Here is a 23,860-nt window from a genome sequence, read left to right as displayed (position 1 = left end):
ATGAATGGGGCTGAGGAAAAGTCACAGACAAGATAAGAAAGCTGGAAAGCTGGTTTTGGTCTTCTCATGGGATTTGCTGACAGTTTAGATGTACCCTTTAAAGTTAGACCAAAGACTTTTTTGGGTTGGTTGTGTTCTTATAATTTTTCCTCCACTATTTCTGACAACCCCACTGGTGAACTGTGGTGATCACTGACTGTGTTCATCCTCAGTGACTCCACTCTCATATCTACTGTAGCGCTATGCAGGTGACTTAAAAAAAAAGACACAGTGGGGATTTTTGTGTGTGTGTAGCTTTGGAGATGATAAAAGGTGAGGAGAGGTTGGTAAAGATTTTCACATTCCAGGAACTCATGAGATGAATAAGGAAATTCCTCAGTGAGCAAGACAGACACACACTGGTCTGTATGAGCTGTGAGGGGGGTACTGTGTGTGTTTCTGAGGGCGTGTAGGACTTTGAGAGGAGTGTGGAGAGACACAGATGTTTTTAGTTATGGGGTTGCTTCACCCTTTCATTCCTCCCCACACCCAAACCCTCAGATCCTCCTCACACCATCACAGGTTTGTGTGTCTAAATGGACTGTGACAGGCTGTGGCCCCTGGGTGACCCTACAGCAAAGACTACTGGGTAATAGCCTAACCCTATCCCAAGGCTCTACTATAGATAAAAGCAAAGAAGAAAGACAATTTGGTAATAATTTATTTAAATTACTGCATAATATAAAAATGTAAATCCTTCATTTATTTCAATTGTACTTGAAAAATGGGTGAGAACTGCACGTTTTAAAAAGTTTTATTTATTTTTTGCTTCATAAATCTTACACTGAATGGTTATGTGGACTGATATTGTATGTGTGGGCCATATTTCAAGATATTAACTGAAAACAACTGTATAATTCCATAACTGAGGTGTTATCACTGAAAAATATCTTTGGTTTGACATAAACTTGACTCTTTGTAGAAACGAGGTTGTCATCTAAACACAGCGAGGCGAGACCCTTTTTAGGTCAATGAAATATTTACTCTGTTTGTAAAAAAAAAGAAAAAGAAAAAGAAAATAAACCAAGGATATTAATGGCTTCTGATGTTTCTGTGACATTTTGTGATTTTCTCTGCAGTTGTTGACGGTAACATTATACACATTACCTTGAGCATCGGTTCTGATTTGCAAAGGCAGACATGCTATCTATAGATAACCCCTAGTCCAACCACCACCACCAAAATTATGGAGATATAGATAAACAGACATGATATAACTGAGTGTGCAACCTTCAAAGAAATATGATACAGATCCTAAGGTGAGCTGTGTGCTGGCTGGCAGAGCAGGGGCATGATGATCTACATTACAAAGAGTTTTTGCAAAAGAGGGAGGGAAAGGAAGGGAAGAGTGAAGGATGAAAAAGAGTTCCGGGGTAAAAAGATGGAGGGAGAGAGAAGAAGAGCAACAAGAAGAGATGGATTATGTGAGAGCAGGAGGGAGAGATGTGGAAAAAGAGACAGTGGGAGAGATGTAAATAGAAGGGAAAATAGCTGCAGCTGGACATTCTTTGGCCTGCTGAGCTCTCAAGCTTTGCCTGAGACAAGTCATTCTCTTTCATTCACACACCCACACACAGTCAACCCAGCATTCTGTGACGTGTCCCAGTTGGCACACCAGTGTGTGGCTCTAATGACTTAAAAAGATTAGCGTGGCAAACTAGAGCTCATTTTGAGTCACCACCAGGCTGTGTGAGGCTGCGAAGGAACCTCCATCATTAACTTTCCCCACAAAGTGTCATGCACTGTGACTGTACTGCTCTCTACCTTTGGCTTGTAAGCGGTTGTGAGCATGGACATCTCAACATTTTGCCCTCGGACTGGCTTGGGCTGGCGGGGCGCAGGAGGCCTAGAAGACTTCTGGTTGTTCCGGCAAACACAAATGAAGAAGAAGAGCAAGGCAATGGCTAATGGGATCGCTACACTTGGAACCAGGATATACAAGATCTCCATGTTGCTGCCACCAGACTTGTCTTTATGGTCTACAGGGATGGATGGAAAGCACATAACAGCATAGTATAGTGTGATATTGAGGCATACTAATTTTTGCTATACTGCTGCATTTTTATAATCAAAGGTCAAAGGTCAAGGTCAAAGTGTTTATTTGTCATATGCACAGTTAGGAAACATGTTTCCCTGTACAATGAAATTCTTACTTTGCCGTCCACATGAATGCCACAAAATACAAATGAAATGTAAAGTGAAATATAAGGTAGATGAGCAATAACACAAATTTAAATAGGCAGTAACACAAATCTAAGGCACTTGAAAAGGCCATGAAATTGGCTGATGACCAAAAATTATTAAGAAATAACAGCCTCACACAGACAACATTAAGCATTACACATAATCTAGTTTCTCACCACAGATAGGTATGTCACAGAGCTCCATGCGGACCCCCTCCTCTAGGGTGAAGCACCAGGGGGCCTCCTGTCTGTTCCCTGGGTTGCGGCAGTAGGAGTGTCCCCCGTTCAGCTCCGGATAGCGGACGGCAAAGTAGGTGTGGCTGTGAGGATACTGGGAGTTCCACGGTTGGCACTGATGCCCCGACTTAGTCACACTGACTGTGCCGCGGTAGTCTGCCCCACTGCTGTTGTAACACTTGTGATCTAGGGGACAGAAAGTTGACAGCCTGCATTAGGTGTTTGTGTTAGGTTGAAGAGTGGGTTTGTTAGGCTCATATTATCCCTATCATTCTTCTTCCTTCTAGCACCATTGAGGACTGACTTTGTTGAACCGCTGGTGAACGGACAAAGAGCCTACTCCTGTTTACTTACTAGTCTTTTTAGGGGAACTTTAAAGCTGACTACCTAAAGATTAGTTTTCCCTTTTTCAGTAAACAACAAAACTTGAACAAGAATGTGGTTGAGCTGGATGTTGATAATCATTCTTGTCATAAAATGCCACTGTTTAGCACTCTGGGAAATTCTGACTGTAGTAGTTTCATTAGTAATATAGAAAGCCATGTAATTGGCAGCTGAATAAGTCTTACTCTTATTAATGGGCTCAGCCATAGGGATGCCTATCCTCAGACAGTTTGCAGCCTCTGGGCTGTCATAGGCAGCCAGGTCTTCACAGTTTGGCAGTTTCAGTCTCTTCAGGATTAAAGGGTTTGAGCGGGCGATGATGTACTCCGTCTTACACAAGTCGTTTTCCAGGATCTCACATTCGTCCTTACAGAGATCCCGAGGTTTGTCAGTTCCTGAACTGCGGTCACATGTGGGGAAGGCAAAGTGGCAAAGAGAAGGGATGGCAAACTGGGAGCAACGATCAGACAAATGGTTGGAAGTTCCGATCATGGTGAAGGCCGCTGGGAGCAAAGGAGGCAAAGGAAGTATTAGAAAAGAAAAAGGGAATTGATGATTTATGGTAACATATCATTTTCATCAATTAATTTTAAACACCATTTCGCATCATCGTGCATCTACACATTCATCATCTAGATGAATATTCGGATGTTTGTACTGTTGTTTAAGAGATAGGGGATCAATGAAAAACTACTGCAGATACTCTGATTGAATGTGTCTCACATTCATTAAAAGAAATTTCAGAAAGTTAAAAATCCTGTTATAACATTTCTACCAACATCTGAGCATCTACACACTTACAGGATCAAAGATGGACGTGAACCACGAAAGCTGCAGTTTTTAATCATTTACAGTCATACTGAACAGCTACTGCAGACATATGCTTTTCTGTGGTCGCCATTCTCAGTTAGGCAGCTCTGTGCAGGGTGGTGCAGAAGGCAAGCAATAAAACGTGGATACATAAGTTGGCAGTCATCCAAATGCTCTTACAGCACGTTGCTTGGATAAAACAGTAATAAAAGTCAGTAAAGCTGACGTTAACTTTCAGATGGCAAATGGCTACCAAACGTGGATGTACTGGCAATGAAATGTATGATTTACAGTTCTACTGTAGGCTTATGATCCTGTGGCATCAGGAATCTTAATCACTGTATGTCCATGAAGATTACAATCTGGGTTCATGGCCCCCTTTGTCTCTGAACTGCTCAGGGTAAAAGCTGGCAGCTGCATAGATATAATCAATAAACTGACCTCTGAGGACAGGTTCATGCTAATGTACAAAACAAAAGCTTAGACAGAGGCATTTGTAACGGTATGAAACAGTATGTGAGACATGTTGCTCCATACTGAGCGGCGACCTTGTTGAATTTCTTCTGAACCCCATAAGCAATGTCTCCTTTTCTTCCTACTGCATATTAATTAAGGCTAACCTTCTAAACAGCCATCATTCGCAAAAGGTAGTCACCAATTTAGTTTTTACAGCTTTACCAAGCTGCTCTATTGCTGAAAACATATGTGAGCCGAGTTTGGCTTGTCAAGACAAAATGGCCATAAATGAAGGCTGAACTAGTGAACTCACTGGATGAAAGCAGGCTGTCAGCTTTTCCTGTCAGACAGCAAAATGCCTGAGAAGGATCACCTGGATTGGTCTTAAAAATAATGTAAGACATAGCTGTTGGGGCAACATTCAGTGTAGATGCATATGCTCAATGTGTCTGAATAATCATACAAAAAAGTGCATGTAAGCACGATGTGGCAGAAAAAACCAAACCTATAGAGAATCTGTATAAAGAAAAGTTTTAAAATTGACAAATACCTGGGAGAAACAACAAAATGCTGCAGAAGAAAATGTATATCATGGATGAATGCCATCTACTGTATAGCAGAAGCAGATTTGATCCATTCTTGAGATTCTTAAATGTCAGCAAAACACATAACTCTTGCAAGAAAGGGGTCCAACCCACCCAAACACATTGCCCGTCTCTCACCTGTGATCTGGGTCTCGATCTCACCCTGCATCTGCAATGAATCAACAAAGATGCTACGGTTGCCGATGAAGCGGGCACAGGCTATGCCTCTGTAAGGCTGGCAGAATCCCTCTTCATCGAAATCATCCCTGAGACACACAGAAACATGGAGTTGAGAGAGTGGAATGGAACAATTAAAGCTGTCTGAACAATATTAACACGGTTCACCAACATCTATACATGTGGAGGGAAGAACGCAGAAGAAGGGGGAGAAAATTCAGGGATTACAAATGTCAAACTATGCTGCAGTACACTGAAGTGCCATTAGATGTCAGCCTCTTTTTGTATATGGCACAGAATCCAGAGTGCTCCTCTTCTGTACTATAACAAGAAGTCTTCCTTTGCTTGGCTAAAGATAAGTCACACTCAAGTCAACGGCAGATCCAAAACACACAAACACACACACCAGTCCGCAACACAGATGTAAACTGTGCTACAAATTAACGTTTGGCTGTTTGACTTTATTCCTGGTTACAGCAGAGAGACGTCACAGAAAGCCATAATTTGAAACAGACGTGCAGAGAGACAGAGAGGTTGATGATCATGTTTTCACAGCTACTCTACTTTTACTTCCTTCTGTGACTCTTGATTTTATGGCCCTTTTCAAATTTAATTCCCAAGTGACGTAGTTGTTCTGTATATCATGCTCTTTTTAACCCCCCCTCTCCCTCTGTCTTGTTCTGTCTCGATCTCTCACTTTTCTCATTCCACTTACACACAAACCACACGCTGACTAGCAGGCTTTTCATTCAGTGTGAGATCACTGTGTCATATGGGGTCTGTAAGATCAGACACAACCACAATATACAGGAGAGTTCCTGATGCCAGTGTGCACGCACACACACACACACACTCACACAGTACGTACTGGCTGACTGAAAGTACATTCTTGTACATCAGACAATGCTGCTTGGATAACGTCTCAATTTGAAACTGGTCATACTGTGAGTTTTTTTTTTTATTATTTACTTAATACATAAATACATGAATAAATATAGTAATTAGCTCTAACTGGATCATTAATAGTAATAAAAATACTAACTAAACACCACTAGCTCAGAAAGAGTTTTCTTTTAAACAATAACAATGACTGTTTATTTTTTACTTTCTTCTACAATACACCGGCGCTCCACAATGCCATGTTTTAAATTGTGGCCAACTGTAAAACAAAGTCAGGTAGTTTTACAAGAGATGACAATGATGTGTGAATTACACTAATTACTCCACAAACCATAAAACCGCACTAAAATGCTTTAAAGCTGCAGCTGGAAACAAGAAGACAATGCACACAGAAATGCATTAACGACCATGCAGGCACAAACACATGCAAAACTAGTAATACTAAGTGTGTTCAAAGTGCAGTGTGAGTCATTAGGTTCCCTCTCTCTCTCTGAGGACTGAAGGGGCCAAGGTCAGCTTTGCTCCTCTACTCCTGTGTCTACAGATCTAAATGGACTTTCCAGACACATACATACACAAACAGATGCAGTAGTCCGCATACTACCAGCTTTACAGAGATATGGTAACAATTATAACTTAATACACGTTTAAGCAGATTTTCTCCTGGAGTATGTAATTTCCTACTAAAATGTGGATATCACTAATAATGAGTTCATGTTGTGGTACGCCTGCACATGGCTTAGCACCTCTTCATCAAGCCACAAACACCGACATCTTCAGACATTTTTCCTTTGGCAAAGAGTTGCTTTCTCTTTAGGTGAAAACTATGCCTGGCTGTAAGATGAGAGTCTCTCAGTAAAAAGACTGCCACTATGAGAAGTACTTAGATGATTTGAGGCATTGCTGATCGTCTGGGCTGCTGCCATTCTGAAAGTAATGAACTGGAGTAAGAGAAAACACATGGGATAAAGAGCAAGGGTTGGTGTGTGACCAGGCAGCCAAGAGGTTAGCTTGGTTGTGCGTCACCGAGAACGGTGGACACACGCATCCACACTAACAACAAGCCACACACAGACAACTAAATGACAAGGCAGAGCAGTTGATCTACCACAATGCAGCCAGATCCCTGTGGGCAAATTACAACTCAGGCCAGAACAAGGGGCCTCAACTGAAGATACTTGCACCAAATCACCTTTCTTTCACTCTTCTCCAAGTCAGCTTAGATGGAAAACCATGTCCAAGACAGGTATTCAAGTGTTCATATACTTTCCAGTACAGCAGAAATAGCATTTTTTTAACATCAGTAGGAAATACACATCTATAAAAACCTAATCACTCTGAGATATTTAGAGGTTTTCTGAGAATCTCTTCCTAGTTTTGTCTCTGTGTGTCCATTTCTGTATGCGTGTGTTTAAACTATCTCAGCCAAGTGTGGTTGCTATTTGTGTAAACAGTGGATGGCTCTTCAGGCCTTTGATTTTACACACCAACGCCAGGGGCCCTCTGTGTAATGTCTTATAACAGTTAATTATAAGGAGAGGTTTTTCCCTGCAAGGTCACATTTAGAATCCAGATCAAAACAGAAAGGCGAGTCCCACCACAGAACTTCAACAAGAAACTGAAGACACTGATTCATTGTCCAGTTATATTTTTTTCCACCCTCATTATTTATTCAGTGAAGCAGCTGCTAAATGGCACAGCGATTCCATATTTCTATGTACATTTACACCTGAGTGGTGCCAATAAGACACAGGCTGCAATGTTGAGATGCCCTCAGATGTCAAGGATGTTTGATAAGCTTTTTAATACAGATGGGTTTAGAGTTTTCAATGTGTTTTATAAACTGTGCACATATGCAGTGTTGCGTGTTTTTAATCAAGAACGAAGTGTGAACAAGGAGGTCAGAAGAAAAAATAAAATACTATAAAAGGAGAAATGTAGCAAGAAAGCAAAAAGAGGCATTTTTCTGTAAGGCAGCAACAGGATACCATGCACAGTACTTAGTATTTTTAATTATTTATTGGGCTGTAGAGCTTGATTTCACACAAGCTAATAAGCATATATTCATGGAGACATGAAGGCTCAGATTATAAACTGATAAACCAGCAGCTGTTAACAGCAATAATGTCAGATAATTTGGGATTGTGTTTGGACTCCAACAATGAAACAGAGTGGCTGAACAGTGGACGACAGATCCTCCTGGACTTAGACAGTTTTTTAATGTACACACAAACATGACTACACAGTAACAGACACATACACTTCCTTGACCACAGAAACGAGGGTTAGGTGGTGAATGGCTGTTGACAAATGTACCGTTGACAGCGAAGGAAAAGCTTTTAAAGTTGAGCGGGATGAATATGCAGCCCGCAAAAGTGGATGATTCATTCAGCCGGCTCCACACTTAATCATCCTCAAAAAGAAGTTCAATTTGTCATCAAAGACAAAACTGGATTCTTTTATAACTCATAATCAATCAAAATGTCGTGTTTCCCTTTTCTCACCCTTGCCCCCCCACCCCAAAAAAGATGACTCATCTTCAGTTTCATCTGCTTCAGCTTTTCCACAGAGACTGTCACACCAGACAGTACTGACAACTTCCAGGAAGAAGCAAATAGAGAGTTAAAATAGCAAGCTAACAATAAATAAGACGAAAGAATTTTTGTCTCTTGATTTTCCATGGTTTTAAAAAATGCCAAAACATTGTCTTTCTGGCAAAGCTAGTGATGTGTTGGTTTAGGTTTAAGTCTCCACATTTCCTCTCATAGTTACTCCGTGCGATCTGCCCAAACCCAGCTGCTAGACCTGATAATATTTCCAGCATTTGTATGACAGTTGAAAGTAAAGAGGTGAGAGTGAAATCTGCAACAGATACAGCATTTGAATCAGTTTCCTCAAAAAAGGAAGTACTGTGAAGCTCAGACTTCTGAGTGTGTATGTACTCCTTAAAATACCTTCAAAAACACTTTACAAAGTGTGTGACTTTACCACTGTAGCAAATGATTTGTTTATTGCAGAATAAAACTTTTCCTTAGTGGTTTCTTAGTGAGGTCTGTAATTTGGTTTATGTTTTGATTATGAAAGAAGTCTTTAGGCCTCGAGCATGTAAACTCGGGTACTGCTCATCAACAAGCTGTGGGTGGAGATGATGGGTTTGCGTTGAGTTTTGGGGTTAAAGGGATGTAAAACTCAACACTCTCTGTAGGAGGGGACGAAGAAAGGATGAGATCTGAGGGGCGGAACTCAAAGGCATTTTAGATTTCAGGGTTTGTTTCCAGGAGCTGCTGTGCGCGTTGAGTGAAGAGGAGATGAGCTACTGGCAGTGCCACAGCTGCTGCATCCTGTTTTTCGTACACAACAGCATCCCTAAGTCCTAAAGTTTCTTCATAGCTCCGAGTTGATATTTTGAAAATACTCCACTTAAAACTGTGCTAAATTTTGAAACAACAATGAACTATTCATCAGTTTAATAGAATCTAAAGTGTGTTTCTAATGAAGCGTTTTTGCAATTTCTAGTTCCTAAACACCTATTGGTGGACATGTACTATTTTGTGCATGATACTTGCTTATTCTATTTTCAAGGCACCTTCTTAACATCTGGCCAACAGATTAAAATTAGCCTACTCTAGTAGTAATAGAGTAGGCTAAAAAAGTAGTAGCTTGTCTACAAACTATTACTTTTTTTGTTGATCACATTATTTTGCAAACAAATGAAATAAATTATGCAGATTTACATTCTGACCATTTTCCATTCATTTCCATAGCAAAATTCTAAAATACAACACGATAGGTGTCTGTGAAACAAAAGTGATTTAAAACGCTGAATAAAAAATTTTAACTACGACGCAAAAATTATTTCACCTTGAGGATGATGAGGAAGGCAAAGAAAACAAGCACAAACAGCAGCAGACAGCTTGAGTCCAGAGAGAGGAGGTTATCCTTGTATGGGAAATCCGGCTGAGGGAGAAAAGACCCTCCCACTTTCCAATTCAGTAAAAAACCTTGGAATAATACTGGACTGTAATTTTAACTTTTATAAGCAGATTAGGGCCGTAGTTAAGACTTGTTTCTTTCATTTAAGACTTCTAATGAAGGTGAAACCTTTTTCACCTTGGAGATAGCCATCCATGCCTTTATTACCTCGCGTTTAGATTATTGTAAAGCCCTTTATGCTGGGGTATCTCGGCGTTTGCTCCGGAAATTGCAATTAGTTCAAAACTCAGCAGCCCGGCTTCTAGTCAATGCGCCCAGGTTTGTCCACATTACCCGTATTCTCAGCTCCCTTCATTGGCTTCCCATTGAGTATAGAGTTAAGTTTAAGACTCTGGTATTCGTTTTTAAGGCCATCCACAGCCTGGCTCCGCCTTATTTGTCTGACATGCTGTCAATTTACGTGCCACGAAGAGCCTTGCACTCTTCAGAACATCTGTCTTTGGTTGTCCTGCGATCGTGGTATAAAAAGTGGGGTGACCGATCCTTTGCTACATATGGCCCAAGACTTTGGAATTCCCTTCCATTAGAGAAGTGATCGAAGTCAGAACTAGTGGTTTTTAAGTCGGCCTTAAAAACGTGTTTCTTTAGGCAGGCTTTTGAGGCATAAATCGGCTTTTTCCATTTACGGGTATGTTAACATGTATTATTTGTTATTTTCTTAAATTTGCTCTGGGTCTCCTCTGGTTTTTATTTATTTGTTGTTTTTATGTTTGCAGTCTTATTTTTGATTTAGTGATTTTACTTGTTTGTAGTTTTGTTCTGTTGTATAGCACTCTGGGCTCCAACGAGTTGTTGAGTGCTATAGAAATAAAGTTTATTATTATCATTATAAAGTAAATAAATTAAAGTAGGCATGTACAGTCCTTTAAAGTCTGATTTGTAGGTTTGTGTTAAGATTCCATGTGTATTGTTCTGTAGTGAACTCTTGCTAGATCAGGTAGGATAAGGTGATGCACTGAAGGAGTGTCACCTAACACAGCTCATCTCATGGATATAAACTCCTCAGCTCATTCAGTCACTGGGACACCACAGTATTTTGCTTCCTAAGAGTTTCTGAACATGCATGCAAGATGGTGTGCGTATATTAAATGGAAACTGCCCAACAAAAAAATATAAGACACTTGTGAGTCTGGAAATGAACGGATGGGCAGAGAGGATGAGAGGAGGAAAACAATCAACAATCACACAGTTGCTGTCTTCAAGAAACTATTTCCTGCAGTCACCCTGACACATAATGAAAAGAAAATCTGTTCATCATTATCCATCATTATTCTGGCTGGTTACAATTATAAAAAAGTACCACAGAATTATTGCTAAGCTGAAACATAAATTTAGGATGTTGCCAAAGTCCTGCTTTTTCAGTTTTCGCTGTACATTGCACTCACATTTTGCAATAGACATCAATGAGTACAGGGCGGTGATTGTGTTGGCCGCTCGTACTGGCGTCCGCTTATAGACAGAGTAATAGGATGCATGTGGGGGTTTGCAGTGTGTAATGATCTCTCACTGACAGGGAGTCAAAATGGCCACCAGAGGCTGAAGCTGACTGGGGTGTGTAGCGGCCAGTGGCCCATGACCATACTGGGAATGAACAGCGAGTGAGGACAACTGAGGCACTGCATTAAGATGCAACAGAACAAAAGGAGGTCCTCTTGGGTCTTTGTATTACTTTGTATTGCTCACTGACTGCAGCAATAGAGGCTCCAGTCAAAGAGAAGGACAGAGAGAAGTTAAACAAAAAGAAGCATAAGAAATGAGGACATCACAAAATTTGTAACGGCAGTGATTATTTTGTCCTCTAGATAATTTGTTACTCAGATTACTGAGTAAACACTTACAAAAAGCTGAGCCAGGTTCAGCTTTGTTCTTTTTTATCAGAGCCCTCAGTATGAGGACTGCCACATTTGATCCAGTGCCACTGCTGGTCTAAACACTGTCTTTACTGGGCATTCAGACCAAAAACATCTCTGCATTTAAAAAAAATGAAAGGGGCTGCCTTGGTGGAGTATGGGGGTACTGGTGAGATGATAAAACATAATCCAAGAAGCCCAGTTTGGCAAAAATACTGAACAGAGTTGCACCATGAGGAAAGATTTTATTTCTTTGGAAAGTTATGACAGCAGCAACAATTAGGTGGGAGGTAGGAGATGAAATGCCCAGGTAAACAGCAGAAATATAAAAATATATGCTTTCATGGATCTGATTGGCCAGTGCAGGAACACCAGGACCCACGCTGCATCAACAGAGCGGTCCCATTCTAATGAATGAGGGGCTTCTGTTTTTACACACAGGGCTAATGTTGGCCTGGACATGGCCTAAGGGTGGTTTCACATTAAGAACCTGGACCTGGATCCAAGTACACTTGACCTCAAAGTCCAGTTCATTTTGATCAGTGTGAACACTCCCCGAAATTGTTTTTTAAAATTAAAAAAAAAAAAAAAAAAAAAAAAAAAAAAAAAGATACAACACACAACAACTCTGAGATTAATGGAAGTATTTGTCAGTATTTACATGTGTGTGGTACAAAAACAAACGCCGCCCAGTTGATGATGTGAATGGTTGCTTCTTCTTCTGTCTTATTCTTGGTGGATTGCAAATCAACTACGTGCATACTGCCAACTACCAAATCGGACTGTGTACGTATGCTAGTGTGCTGGAGCACAGAACGATGTTACTAATGAGCTGCAGAAGACAGGGGAAGGTGGAGCAATCGTGCCCGGGCACGGCACAAACCAATTGTGCTTAAAGTAAAAACACCATAAGTCAGGGCGACTGTTTAGTACTATATACAGTTCTTGTATTTATTTCAAACAAACAGCTGTTTCTGGTGACCGAAATGTAAAATGCATCACCTCAAGTGAGTGTGAGGAATTTTCCCAGAAGAGATACAACAGGCCAAGAGCCTGGTTTCAATAGCTTTTATGAAATCACTTACAGATGAATTACTCCTGAGATTTGATAGAAATTAAGCATTTATTTATGTTAACATTACCTTTGATGTAATGTCACTACTGATCTTATCCAAGATAGCACAGAATGATTCCCAGATACAGATGCTGGTGTTTGAAGTGTTGAAAATAATGTACAGCTGACAGAGAACACTAAGGATCTAGGAAAGCACAAGTTGTGATTGTGAAGTGGGACAGAGAAATTAGGTCAGAGAGAAAAATCAAAAACAAAAAAATAGATAAAAAGATAAATGAAGAAATGGACACAGAGGACTGGAAACCATTAGAAACTATAGTCAGTGAATTCAACTGCTGCCGAACAATGTACCGTGTGAGTGCATGTGCATGTTAGAGGCCAAAACTAATCAGGATAAAAAAAAAAAAAAAAAAGTCTTAAATTTTTCTACTGTTGTTGTATTTTTACCATAATATACAGATGTGAAGGTGCCACCAAAAATAAAATAAATATGTAAATAAGGAAGTAAACTAACCAGAGGTGCTTTGCCTGGTTTGAGTTATTTCAATATATTACTTGCTTAATTAAATGTTAGTGTGTGGACCTCCCTTTTTAGTTGTGGCCTGAACCAGCCAGGTATAACAGTCTAGTACTGATAACCTATATCATGTCTTTACAATAAAAAAAAAGTACTTTTAAAAATTAGGACTTTTAATTTACCAAAATTAGGGACACTGCGTTTTGTCACTGACATCGGTGTACGGCGTATTACAAACACAGCAGCTCATAATCAGCTTTTATGTGTCTTTCCCCCAAGGAGCAATATTACAAACTCCCTTCTCTTTTTTTTTTTTTTTTTTTTTTTATTGTTGTAAAAATCTCTGCCTTAGTTTTTTAAATAGCAGTCCCTGAATTGACTCCAGGCTGCCTTTAAATGTCTGGGTGGAAATAATAATAATAATAATGGTAAAGCCAAAGAGAGCGCAAAAGAGAGAACACGAGATCACTGAAAGCAAAGCTATTTCTGTGCCCCCTCTGTGTTTCTGTGCTCCCCCCCAAGTACACACACACACACACACACACACACACACACACACACACACTATCCTGCATGATTTACAACAGCTTAGTACCTTGATCACAGATCCCAATCTGAACACACAGAGACACCTACAACAGACAGGAGGACACATGTTTTGGCTGACTGGCTACTGACGGTGCTTAAGGAACAAGAATACACATGTTGAACACAAGCACGGCTTCCTGGGGAAAGGGGAATAATCCTTGATAAGAGTGACTAAGAGTCTCTACAGGCATGTGTTGTGGGGAAAGAAAACACTGTTGTACTGTGGAGCCACATAAATAACCCCTCCTTATTCACATTGCTGTCAAAGGTGTCTGTAGAGCACTGAACAACAGAAAAGGCTTTAAAAGTCAGGTTAAAGGATATCCACCTTAATATGTTCACACAGTTAAATAAAGCTGCTAATCAACTGCTGACATGATGCTTTGTATGTCTTTGTCCAATGGATTCATTTTCATTTATGACTTCAGGTACAAATCATCAGTAGAAAGTACCAGAGTTTGATGCCAGTATCTAAAGCTCAAACACTTTTCCTGCCTTCATGAATTCATCTGTTGACAGTAGCCTCATTACACCAGAATGAATTGCAGCTGCAAGACTTAACTGATGACTTGCTAATGACTGCTTATTAATTTTACACATTTTTATTGAAGGGAAAAGCCTGTGCTTTATATATTATATGAAAATGAGCAAAGAGATAAAGTTACATGCACTCCAAAAAAACTGCAGATTCAAAGTCATTTTACCAAAATGCTGCTTTTCATAAACAGTCTGGAGAGGAAATGGCTCTTGAGTCTTCTAATAAAAGCTCATCTACAGGCGACTGCACTCTTAAAAACAAACAGGACACACCCTCAGAGCTGTCATCTGTATTTATAACATGGCCTGTCAGTATATGTTTACGTGATATGTGTCCTTCTGTGTGCTCATATGAACCATGTCAAAGTTGCCTCAGAGTAAAAGAAAACAGGCAAATTTATAGAGAGAAGGCAGGACAGACCGTAGAGATATGCAACAAGAATTTTGTTTTGCCATGATTATATTAGTGTTTGGTGATGGAACTCTTAATAAAGGGCTTACATTTTGGCATTTTATTTTATAATAAAATTACCCGAAAATATTTGGAAAAATCAGCTCTAATCTTATTACAAATGATTTTTTCCATAAGGTTTAAGAGGAAAGTCAAGAAAATTAAATGTGAATAAACCATCTCCTTATTTCCTCTGTCAGTGTTTTCCAATAAGTCAGTCGGTGACTGCTTTACACAGAGAACAACAAAGACACATTAATTAAAGACACAAATATGCATCAGTGGAGCTGCTGTGGAGGTTCAGTTTAGGGATGCACCAATTTAACTATACACGCAATTAAGCCCCAGGACCGATAAATAAAAAAAAACTATTCATAAAGTGACTTCAGAGAAAAAAGAATCCTTTATTGACACTTGCTGCATAAAACTGCATTGATCCTATTAAGCTCTATAAATTACTAATTATCCCCTGGGTCAGACTCACAAGACTTAACTGCAAACAAAGCCTCTATTTATACCCAGAAATTCTCAAGCTACACTGTGCTTCCCTCTGTTTCTCTCACACACTCCTTCACCACCAAGGGTAAAGAAAGAGCACTTTCTGTACATGTTTGTCTGCATGTATGAGTGTTTTTTTTCCGAGTAGGTGTGTGTGTGTGTGTGTGTGTTCATGGGAGGTTTAGGGCAGAGTTCAGGGAGACCCCACATACCCCATCTAGGCCTTGTAACCCTCAGGGAGAAACCTTCACAAAAATGCACACACACCTTCTTAAACCTGACCTTGACCAGACCTGCCAACAGGATCACCACCAGACAGACACAGGGGATTCTGGGAAACAGGAAACAGGAAGTGGGGCCTGTCCACATTGAGTGTAAAAACCCTGTTTGTAAAGAGTTGTCTAAGAAACTCAGTGTGGTAATAAGTGTAACACTTGAAACTCAATGTGGTAATAAGTGCAACACTTAACAATGTAAATTGCTTTAATGTTTAAAGCCAGCTACACATCACGACGGTCCCCACATGCGTGTTCATATTTGTCAGTCTGTATGCGTTTGAAGCCCCTTGACCTGGGCAGCATTTAGCAGAGAGGCATCCAGGCTTGTGGGAGAGGGCTGTGGCAGGATCTCAGGTTTCAAACAGCACCAGTATCCTGGGACCAGGCCGTGTCAAAGGGCCTGTCCCTGATGAGCCATATTAGGCCCCTGATCCCCAATCAATCAACACTGTGCTAAAATGAATCCACAACAAGACGGCAATTAAGCCCCGCCGGGGACTTAACCAAACATGTGTGACAGATAGGGTTTGTAAGAGTAACTGTGCAGTTCTTTGACTCAGTGTATATGCATTTCTGTGACTGCATGTGGGTAAAAGCCTTGTGTGTCTGTGAGAGAGAAGCCCCAACCTACATTGGTCATGCAAAGTAGAGGACAGAGGTGAAAAAGTCTCCTTGGGCTGTCTGTTTTTCCTTGTGTAACATTGTTATTAAAACACACACAATAGTAGCGTACATACACCCCATCCAAAAATGAATATAGTTCTATTAACTGCCAAATATGGAAAAAGTAAAGCAATTTGAAATCCTAACACAGCTCCTGCTCTCACTGTTGGTTAAAGTAGGGGCTGAGCAAGCTCTGCTGGTACAGAGCCTGTTGTTGGCACATCCACATAGTGTCTCAGTGAGTTGCAGAGTACTTTTTATTTTTTACCAGATCCTAGAATTGAAATAACTCCATGAGGTATTCTGATGTGGCTTGCTAAAGTAGATCAGCATGTGGCAGAGGAGTAGTGCATCCAAAAACTGAGTGTTCCTGTCATCCCCTGAGTCTGAATTTGTGTGATGCCTGTGGTGTGGAGTAAATCATCATGTATCCTGGACAGCATTTGAGAACCACAGGAGTGTTGGCACTGGCACTGAGGTGAGGTGAAGTGAATCCAAAATTCAGATTTCTCAATACAGCACATACAAGCTCACAGTCTGAGTTAAGAGCCTATTGTGACCCAAAAACAGCACTTAACTCTAAGCTTCAGGCGGTGAGGTGGTGGGGTGAGAGGGGAGGCTGGTTTTCAAAGTGGACCCGAGTTCAAACCTGCATATGGCTCAAGTGCCCTTGAGCAGGATGTGTGCCTTGTGTTATTTATCAAAAAGGTACACAGCACTGTGATCGGTGTCGATCTCATGCCTTTATTCAATTAATGCAACAGTTCAACATTTTGGGAGTTATTTGCTACAGGTAGCAGCTAGTTAAAGGTTAGTATAAAGACTGGAAAAGGGCTTTAAGGTCACACAGTCTACAGGCACTTCTGGAGATCACAGATGGACCTGGTTATATCTTAATTGTGAACTCTGTACAAACACCAAAATGTAAAATACCAGTTTGTAGCTTTACAGGTTTGTTCGCCATGTGCAGTGACTTCCTGGAATCTTGCTGTCACTGTGCGGATGACAGGGACCTAGCAGGTTGTTGTTTTTACATTTTGATTTATGTTTGGATTAAATGAACTAGAAACAAAAGTGAGTTTTAGTGGTGCTGGTAACTGTTTCCTGTTTCCAGTCATTGTGCTCATGTAAACCAACAACCCGCTGGCTGTAGCTTCATATTTAGCACACAGAAAATGTGGTATCGATATTCTTATCAACTATTAAAAAGAGAGATTTAAGTGCATTTCCCAAAACTTAACTATACTAAAGAGAAATTGTGAGAAATAGAAGGAAATGTAATAATTAGAGCTGGTTGCACGTTGACTAAAGTGCCTGCAACTTGCAAGATTCAGTTTTGTGAAATCTGATTATTAAGAGCTGTGGTTGCAGTTTATTAAGAAGGCTGTGGTTGGGAAGCTAAACTTCATTTACCTTGTACTTCAGTGAATGGCACATAAAAAGTGAAGGCACTGTAAAGAAGGCTGCAGGGCTGCAATGACTATGGGAAAAAACAACTAATACGCTTATTTTGCAATAGCTAGTTCTGTCATAACCTCAAGGTTTTATGTATGGCAATACACATTGTTTTCATGCAAATTTTATTCTAAACATTCCCATGCACCTGGCTTTCTGTGTGCATTCCCACATACAACTAAAAAAGCAAAATATACATAATAGGTTTCCAAAATAATGATCTAATTTAAGAGCTTAATTGCAGCTTAAGCACTGTAAATGCTTTGACATGTTGTTAATTCATCACTAAGGATTTTTGGATGCTTTGCCAGATAAAACTCCTTGATAGCATCTTTTGTTATTCTCCTACACTTGCAGAACACAACTACATGAAGTCTCTGACTGTGTAATTACCAGTCTTCTTAATAAATCACATGTTAATTGCACAGACATTGCAAATACAAGTCTTCCACAACACAGAAAGGGGAAAAGAAGTTTCAGGGTATCAATCAATCAGTTATGATTATAGTGCACAAGTATTTTAGTGTCTAATTCCTGTAAGCTAGCCTGAGCAAGTGTCAGCATTGGCTTAGTGTAACACCTACAAGTCATTACACATTTTAGCAACTACTTCCTTACACAAATTTGTCAGTCAACCCCTGGACCACTGTGGGAGAAACACACACACTACAGTCCTGTCTACACAAAGTCAAACTGCTTTGTTTTTAACTCTTTGATGGTTCAACTGTATAACTGGATTGTCAGTGGGCTGACGGAAGCACAGGCCTCACAGTCTTTGTCACATCAGCTACAAGGTCAGGTCAATTTAACCCAGTTTGTTGACAGCTAGATAATGTCCAAAGATATTACAGAGCCACACACAGACAAGTTACAGGAAAAGTTGTGCTGTATATGTGTTTATACTGTATTACAGTCAAACACACCTGATTAGATTAATTATTCTGAGTCTTCAAATTACACTCAAGATCTCAAATGGCAAATTAATAAACTTGTAAAATGTAAGTGAAGCCACTTGTAAAATGTAAGTGAAGCCCTGACACATAGCCATTCATACACACATAAATCCAATCATTAATGAAGCAGCACTGTCAGGCACCTGTGATGGTTGGATTTATAGTCAAAAGTAGTAATATGGGAGAAAGAAAATAAAAGGATCAGCCGAGCACATCTTCCAACAATCACTGTCAAATAGCTGTTTTTCAGAATGGCAGAAAAGTTGAATCAAATGATATGAATATTAAAATTAAGCATGGAGCAGAAAGATTAGTGCAAAACAGCCAGGAAAACTGGGCAGACAGAACCTGGTTCTTTGTTAATTCCGTCTCTCCTTTCGTCCTCCAGCCCAGTGCTGAGAGAAAAGTGGTCGGGAAAGTTTTGAGAAATTTAAACAGCCTTGACAGCCAGGGTGTAGTGGTATTAATCTTTTCAAACAGCGAGAAAACCCTCTATTATAAACACAGACAGACTCCGGGATCGATGTCCGTGTTGCATAAAGTCTGTTTATCCCTGCTGTCAGATTAAAAACCTCTACACCCAGTGAGTCAACATTTTAAAAATATAAAAGCATATATGAAATCATATAAGAAGTCATGAAATGTTTAAGTTAAACCAGATTTGTTTGGCTAATTGGAAGCAACATTATAAATTTATACTGCCACATTAACAACTTCAGCGTTCATTCGGGATTACATTTCTTGCCACCAGATAAATGTACATCAAATATTTACTCTCTTATAGTTCTCTCTCTCTATATGTATTTAACTTTGCTTCTCCTACTCCTAAGGGAGATATCTGGCTTTTAGCTGCTGTGTGAACCACTATGTTCACCAGCTAGTTGCTAACTGTGTCTGTCTGGTTGGTGCTGAGCAGGTAGTGTACAGATGGAAAGTTGTGGCCCACAAAACCAACGTAATCGGCTGAAAAAAGGCTAAAACTCCAATAAAACTGAGAGGGATCTGCCATATAGTTATTAATAAATTATTGATTTGTGTCACTTTAACAATAAACATGATGCAAAACACCAACTCAGCAGGACTTTTCACAACCCTTAGGCCATGTGTAATATGTGCCTACAGTCCCTCACTGAGGAGCTATAATAACATGAGTACAGATTGTGATCCCTGAACATATTTTACATATCAATCACATTATATTCCCTCTTTGGTTTTCTATACTAAATTTACTACATCAAAAGGCTGTAATAAAAAAAATGAGTAAGAAAAATCAAACAATGAAGAAGAGAGTGTATAAGTGCATCATGGCCAGTTTCAGTGTGCTCTGACGAGAGTGTTGGCTGCTTGCACACAGGCCTAAGTTAGGAGTTATTAACTGCCCCTGCTCCCATCTTGCAGCCAAACCTCCCATCAGCTCACACAACTAATCACACCTAAATGCCGCCGACCCCACAGAACCCAGGAATCAAAGAACAAGTGTTAATGGTACCATCCGCCTTCTACTCTGCTAACACTGTTTTTCTTTCACTCCCTTCGCCCCCTCGCCATCTTCATTGTGGTCTTTTTACTACAAATGAAGGAAGAATGGCAGGGCAGAAAGTGAAAGAATGTGGAAGTTCACCTCATTCTGTGTTTGTTCTGATTGTATGAAAACATCTTCAAGGAAGGGAGAAGAGGGAAAGAAGGAGCAGGAAGAAGGAGGAAGGAGAATAGGTACTGGGTAAAGGAGATGCACCAGTTTTTCTCAGAGATAACTGCTGGCATAATGACAAACTCCTGATCAGAAATTAAACTGAAACTGACCTGTAGACATGAGACTCTAGACATGAACTTGAGTTGGTCCTAAGACTGAGAATTGACAACTTGAGACTTGACTTAAAAGAACAATTTTACATTTTAGGAAATATAATATTTTCTCCCTAATAATCTGGCACACAGCCCCCAATAAAACCAAAATGTATTCATTTTACTCTTTGTTTTTTATGTAAGGGACTAAACAAACTGCATTGTTATAAACAGCTAGCTTTACATGTGCTACTAGATGGATTTTACCTTTAGACAGAGCCAGACTAGAGCCGTTTCCCTATTTCCAGTCTTTATGCCAAGCTAAGATTACCATGTTATGTACATATTTACCATTCCGGCATGAGAGTGGCATCAATATGAACTTGAGTTGGTCCTAAGACTGAGAATTGACAACTTGAGACTTGACTTAAAAGAACAATTTTACATTTTAGGAAATATAATATTTTCTCCCTAATTATCTGGCACACAGCCCCCAATAAAACCAAAATGTATTCATTTTACTCTTTGTTTTTTATGTAAGGGACTAAACAAACTGCATTGTTATAAACAGCTAGCTTTACATGTGCTAGTAGATGGATTTTACCTTTAGACAGAGCCAGACTAGAGCCATTTCCCTATTTCCAGTCTTTCTGCCAAGCTAAGATAACCATGTTATGTACATATTTACCCTTCCGGCATGAGAGTTGCATCAATACTCTCATCAAATCAGCATACTGCAATTTCAAAGGTGTCAAAACTACTCCTAGAGGAGACAGTGTGTTTGCTTTAGTCTTTAAACCCTGCAAAACCCCAGAACAATAAAAAAACAAAACAAAAAGACAGCAACAGACAGACCTTTTACTGCCAACATACATCAACAACCATGTTGAAATGACTTGGTCTCAACTAAGTAAAACATTATAATCACAGCTTCAAAACAAAATTTCCACTGTGTCATTTAATGGTCAGCATCCAGAGAGAAACCAGGCACCAAACTCTCCACCTTCTCTTTCCTCTTTCTTTATCTATCTACAGTAAATCATCCTCGTGTCTCCTGCTTCCTGTATTTCTGATGTGCTGTACTTCTCTGCTCTAGTCTTACACAGTTACATTGGACACAAGCTGTCTGAACTGTAGCTGAAACATCCAGGCTTTCAGCTCTGAGTTTGCCTGTGGCTACTCTCAAAAACCCACCCCTGAGGATACATACTATACAAACACAAGCGTGCACACATAAACACAGTAATGTTCCACACACCACAGAGTGCATACTTTGAGGCGATGGAAATCAGAGCACAGGCCGAAGCAAAGACAACAAGAAGGACATAAAATCTGTATTATGTTCAGGTTCAACTAAGTGGGTGGTAAGAAATTTTCCCAATTTTACAGGCAATATTCGTGGTTAATTTATTCCTAGAAAATGAAAGTAACTGTGCCAGTCAGCTTAGCGGAGAGGTAAAAAAAAAAAAAAGTTGTGCAGCACAAATTAACATATTTCAATCAAACTGACAAACTTCCACTCTGAGCCAGATGTCTCTTCAAAAACTTGGAGTCAAGGAACAGACATTTTGACGTTTGAACAGCTGTAGTATGAGGTAAGCAGACACAGGTCATCATGTGTCATCATTAGGTGACCCTGTCTTCTAGATGGCTGCCGCCCTAAATTTGCAGCTTATAAGTTGGTTGTGACACTAATGATGAGCAGCGGTGATGACTGGCCCACCATAACTGCAGCCCCTCCACTGTTAAAGGAGGCCCTCTGTCTATTTAAATGATGTTTGTAATGACTGTAATGAGACTCGTGATTGCATGGCTGACTGCAACACTTTCCTTTACAAGCTAGCAGGAATCAAAAACAACAAGCTAATTGGTTCAAACTTGCAAAGTATAATGTAGCATCTGACATGTTAAAATTGCACCTCAGCGGATTTGCGACTCCATAGTAAATATACGTCAAGTCATAACATAACAAAGTCATACTGAGACCTGTACCAATAATAGTAAAAATAACCTGGACCTGCTGTGACTGACTAATGAATACGCTGCATAGCACCTTTTCTCTGGTGGCTCTTTGCAAGCTTTTAGTGAAATAAAATGTGAAATATATACAAAACAATGCTGCTCTGGGACTGCTGCTGTCAATGTGTAAATGCTCTTTAGTCTATTTACCAAACTGTGCATTTCATGGCACTTGTATTGCATCTATTGTGAAATGTGTTTCTATTATAAACTTGCCAACAAATGATTATCAGTAGAGATAACAAATCAAGACCGTTTTGTCATGTTTCTATTCGTGTCACCCAGGGCTGCACAAACATTTGCAAAGTATCTTGGTCTCACTTAGTGAAACCCTGCACTGCATTCTGCAAAGTATAACATAAAGAGACTGCCTGGAGAGAAAAATGGACAGAGGAAAAGCAACTTACGTTGGCCTTCCTGGCAGAGATGTAGGTAGTGGATCTGGAAAAGAAGACAATGGGATCTTTTTACAACAGGGTAAACAGTATTGCTCCCAGATTTTCCTCTGCACATGCTGCCAGCTACAAACAAGAATCAGCTGAGACGAGTGTTGCTAAAAAGAGCCAGATCTTTAGTAGGGGGAGACAGATAGAAGATAAAAAAAGTTACTGCTTTTCACAGAAAGTGTGTAAAACTGAAAATACATGTCTGGCAGCTTCAGATTGCTGCAATTGTCTCCATTCTACTCATCTTACCAAATTTGACAAACAGCACGCCTGTCGTGGACACGGTACCCTGGGTGTTGGTGGCCACACACTGGAAGTAGCCTGTGTCGGTGGTGTCCAGGTTGCGGATGCGGAGGCGAGATCCATACGACATGGAGCGGTAGGAGACCCGCCGTGGCTCCTGCATGACAGGGGCATCGTTCTTCAGCCAGCGCACAGTAGGTGGCGGGTTGCCAGACACATGACACAAGAGCTCAGCTGTTTGGCCCAGAGAGGTGGTAATGTTGTTCATTGGAGCATCAAGTCGGATGAAGAAGGGCCCTGGAAGACACAAAGTGGAGATGAACAAAATGAAAGTGAAAAATAGAAAAGGATAGAGCATGAAAGGATGGAGAGAATTAATAAAAAATAAAAGGTGAGCCAAGTGAGAAGAACAGTTAGGAGTGTTATGAAAAAGACCGGGAGAGAAGACAGTATTAAACAAGAATATAAAGGACAGAAAAAAAAAAAATCTAATAATAGTTGTACTATTCCAGACCCAGATATTTAAAAACAACTTAGTGTGTTCAGGCATAAAGCCTGGGTTTGCAAGTTACTTTGTGGTTGCCACAGCGGTGACACCTAATTCCACTCATTATCATGGCTGAATTAGGACAGAGGGTTTTCCCCTGCTTGTGTACGAGTCTGAGGCAACATTACCTGTGTTGTGGGTTAGTCGTTCAAGATGAAACACCTTCAAGAGTGAACAGACATATTTCCCTAC

At 40.1% G+C, this 23,860-nt stretch overlaps 1 protein-coding gene across 2 annotated transcripts in view; it reads right to left on the bottom strand.

Moving 5' to 3' along the window:
• Positions 1-23,860, bottom strand: part of ror1 (receptor tyrosine kinase-like orphan receptor 1) — a 107,048-nt gene that overhangs the window by 6,438 nt on the left and 76,750 nt on the right. For both annotated transcript variants that reach the window (XM_020602752.1, XM_020602753.1), the window contains 6 exons: positions 23,128-23,418; positions 22,840-22,873; positions 4,832-4,959; positions 3,029-3,346; positions 2,400-2,645; positions 1,804-2,018 (listed from right to left, as the gene is read on the bottom strand). In XM_020602752.1, the coding sequence (XP_020458408.1) occupies positions 1,804-2,018; positions 2,400-2,645; positions 3,029-3,346; positions 4,832-4,959; positions 22,840-22,873; positions 23,128-23,418 (1,232 nt within the window). The remainder of the gene's footprint in view (positions 1-1,803; positions 2,019-2,399; positions 2,646-3,028; positions 3,347-4,831; positions 4,960-22,839; positions 22,874-23,127; positions 23,419-23,860) is intronic.

The sequence above is a fragment of the Monopterus albus genome, unplaced genomic scaffold, assembly GCF_001952655.1.
Source record: "Monopterus albus unplaced genomic scaffold, M_albus_1.0 scaffold58.1, whole genome shotgun sequence".
NCBI lineage: Eukaryota > Metazoa > Chordata > Actinopteri > Synbranchiformes > Synbranchidae > Monopterus > Monopterus albus.
Note: the sequence above shows the minus strand (reverse complement) of the source record. Positions and strands in the feature narration are given on the sequence as shown.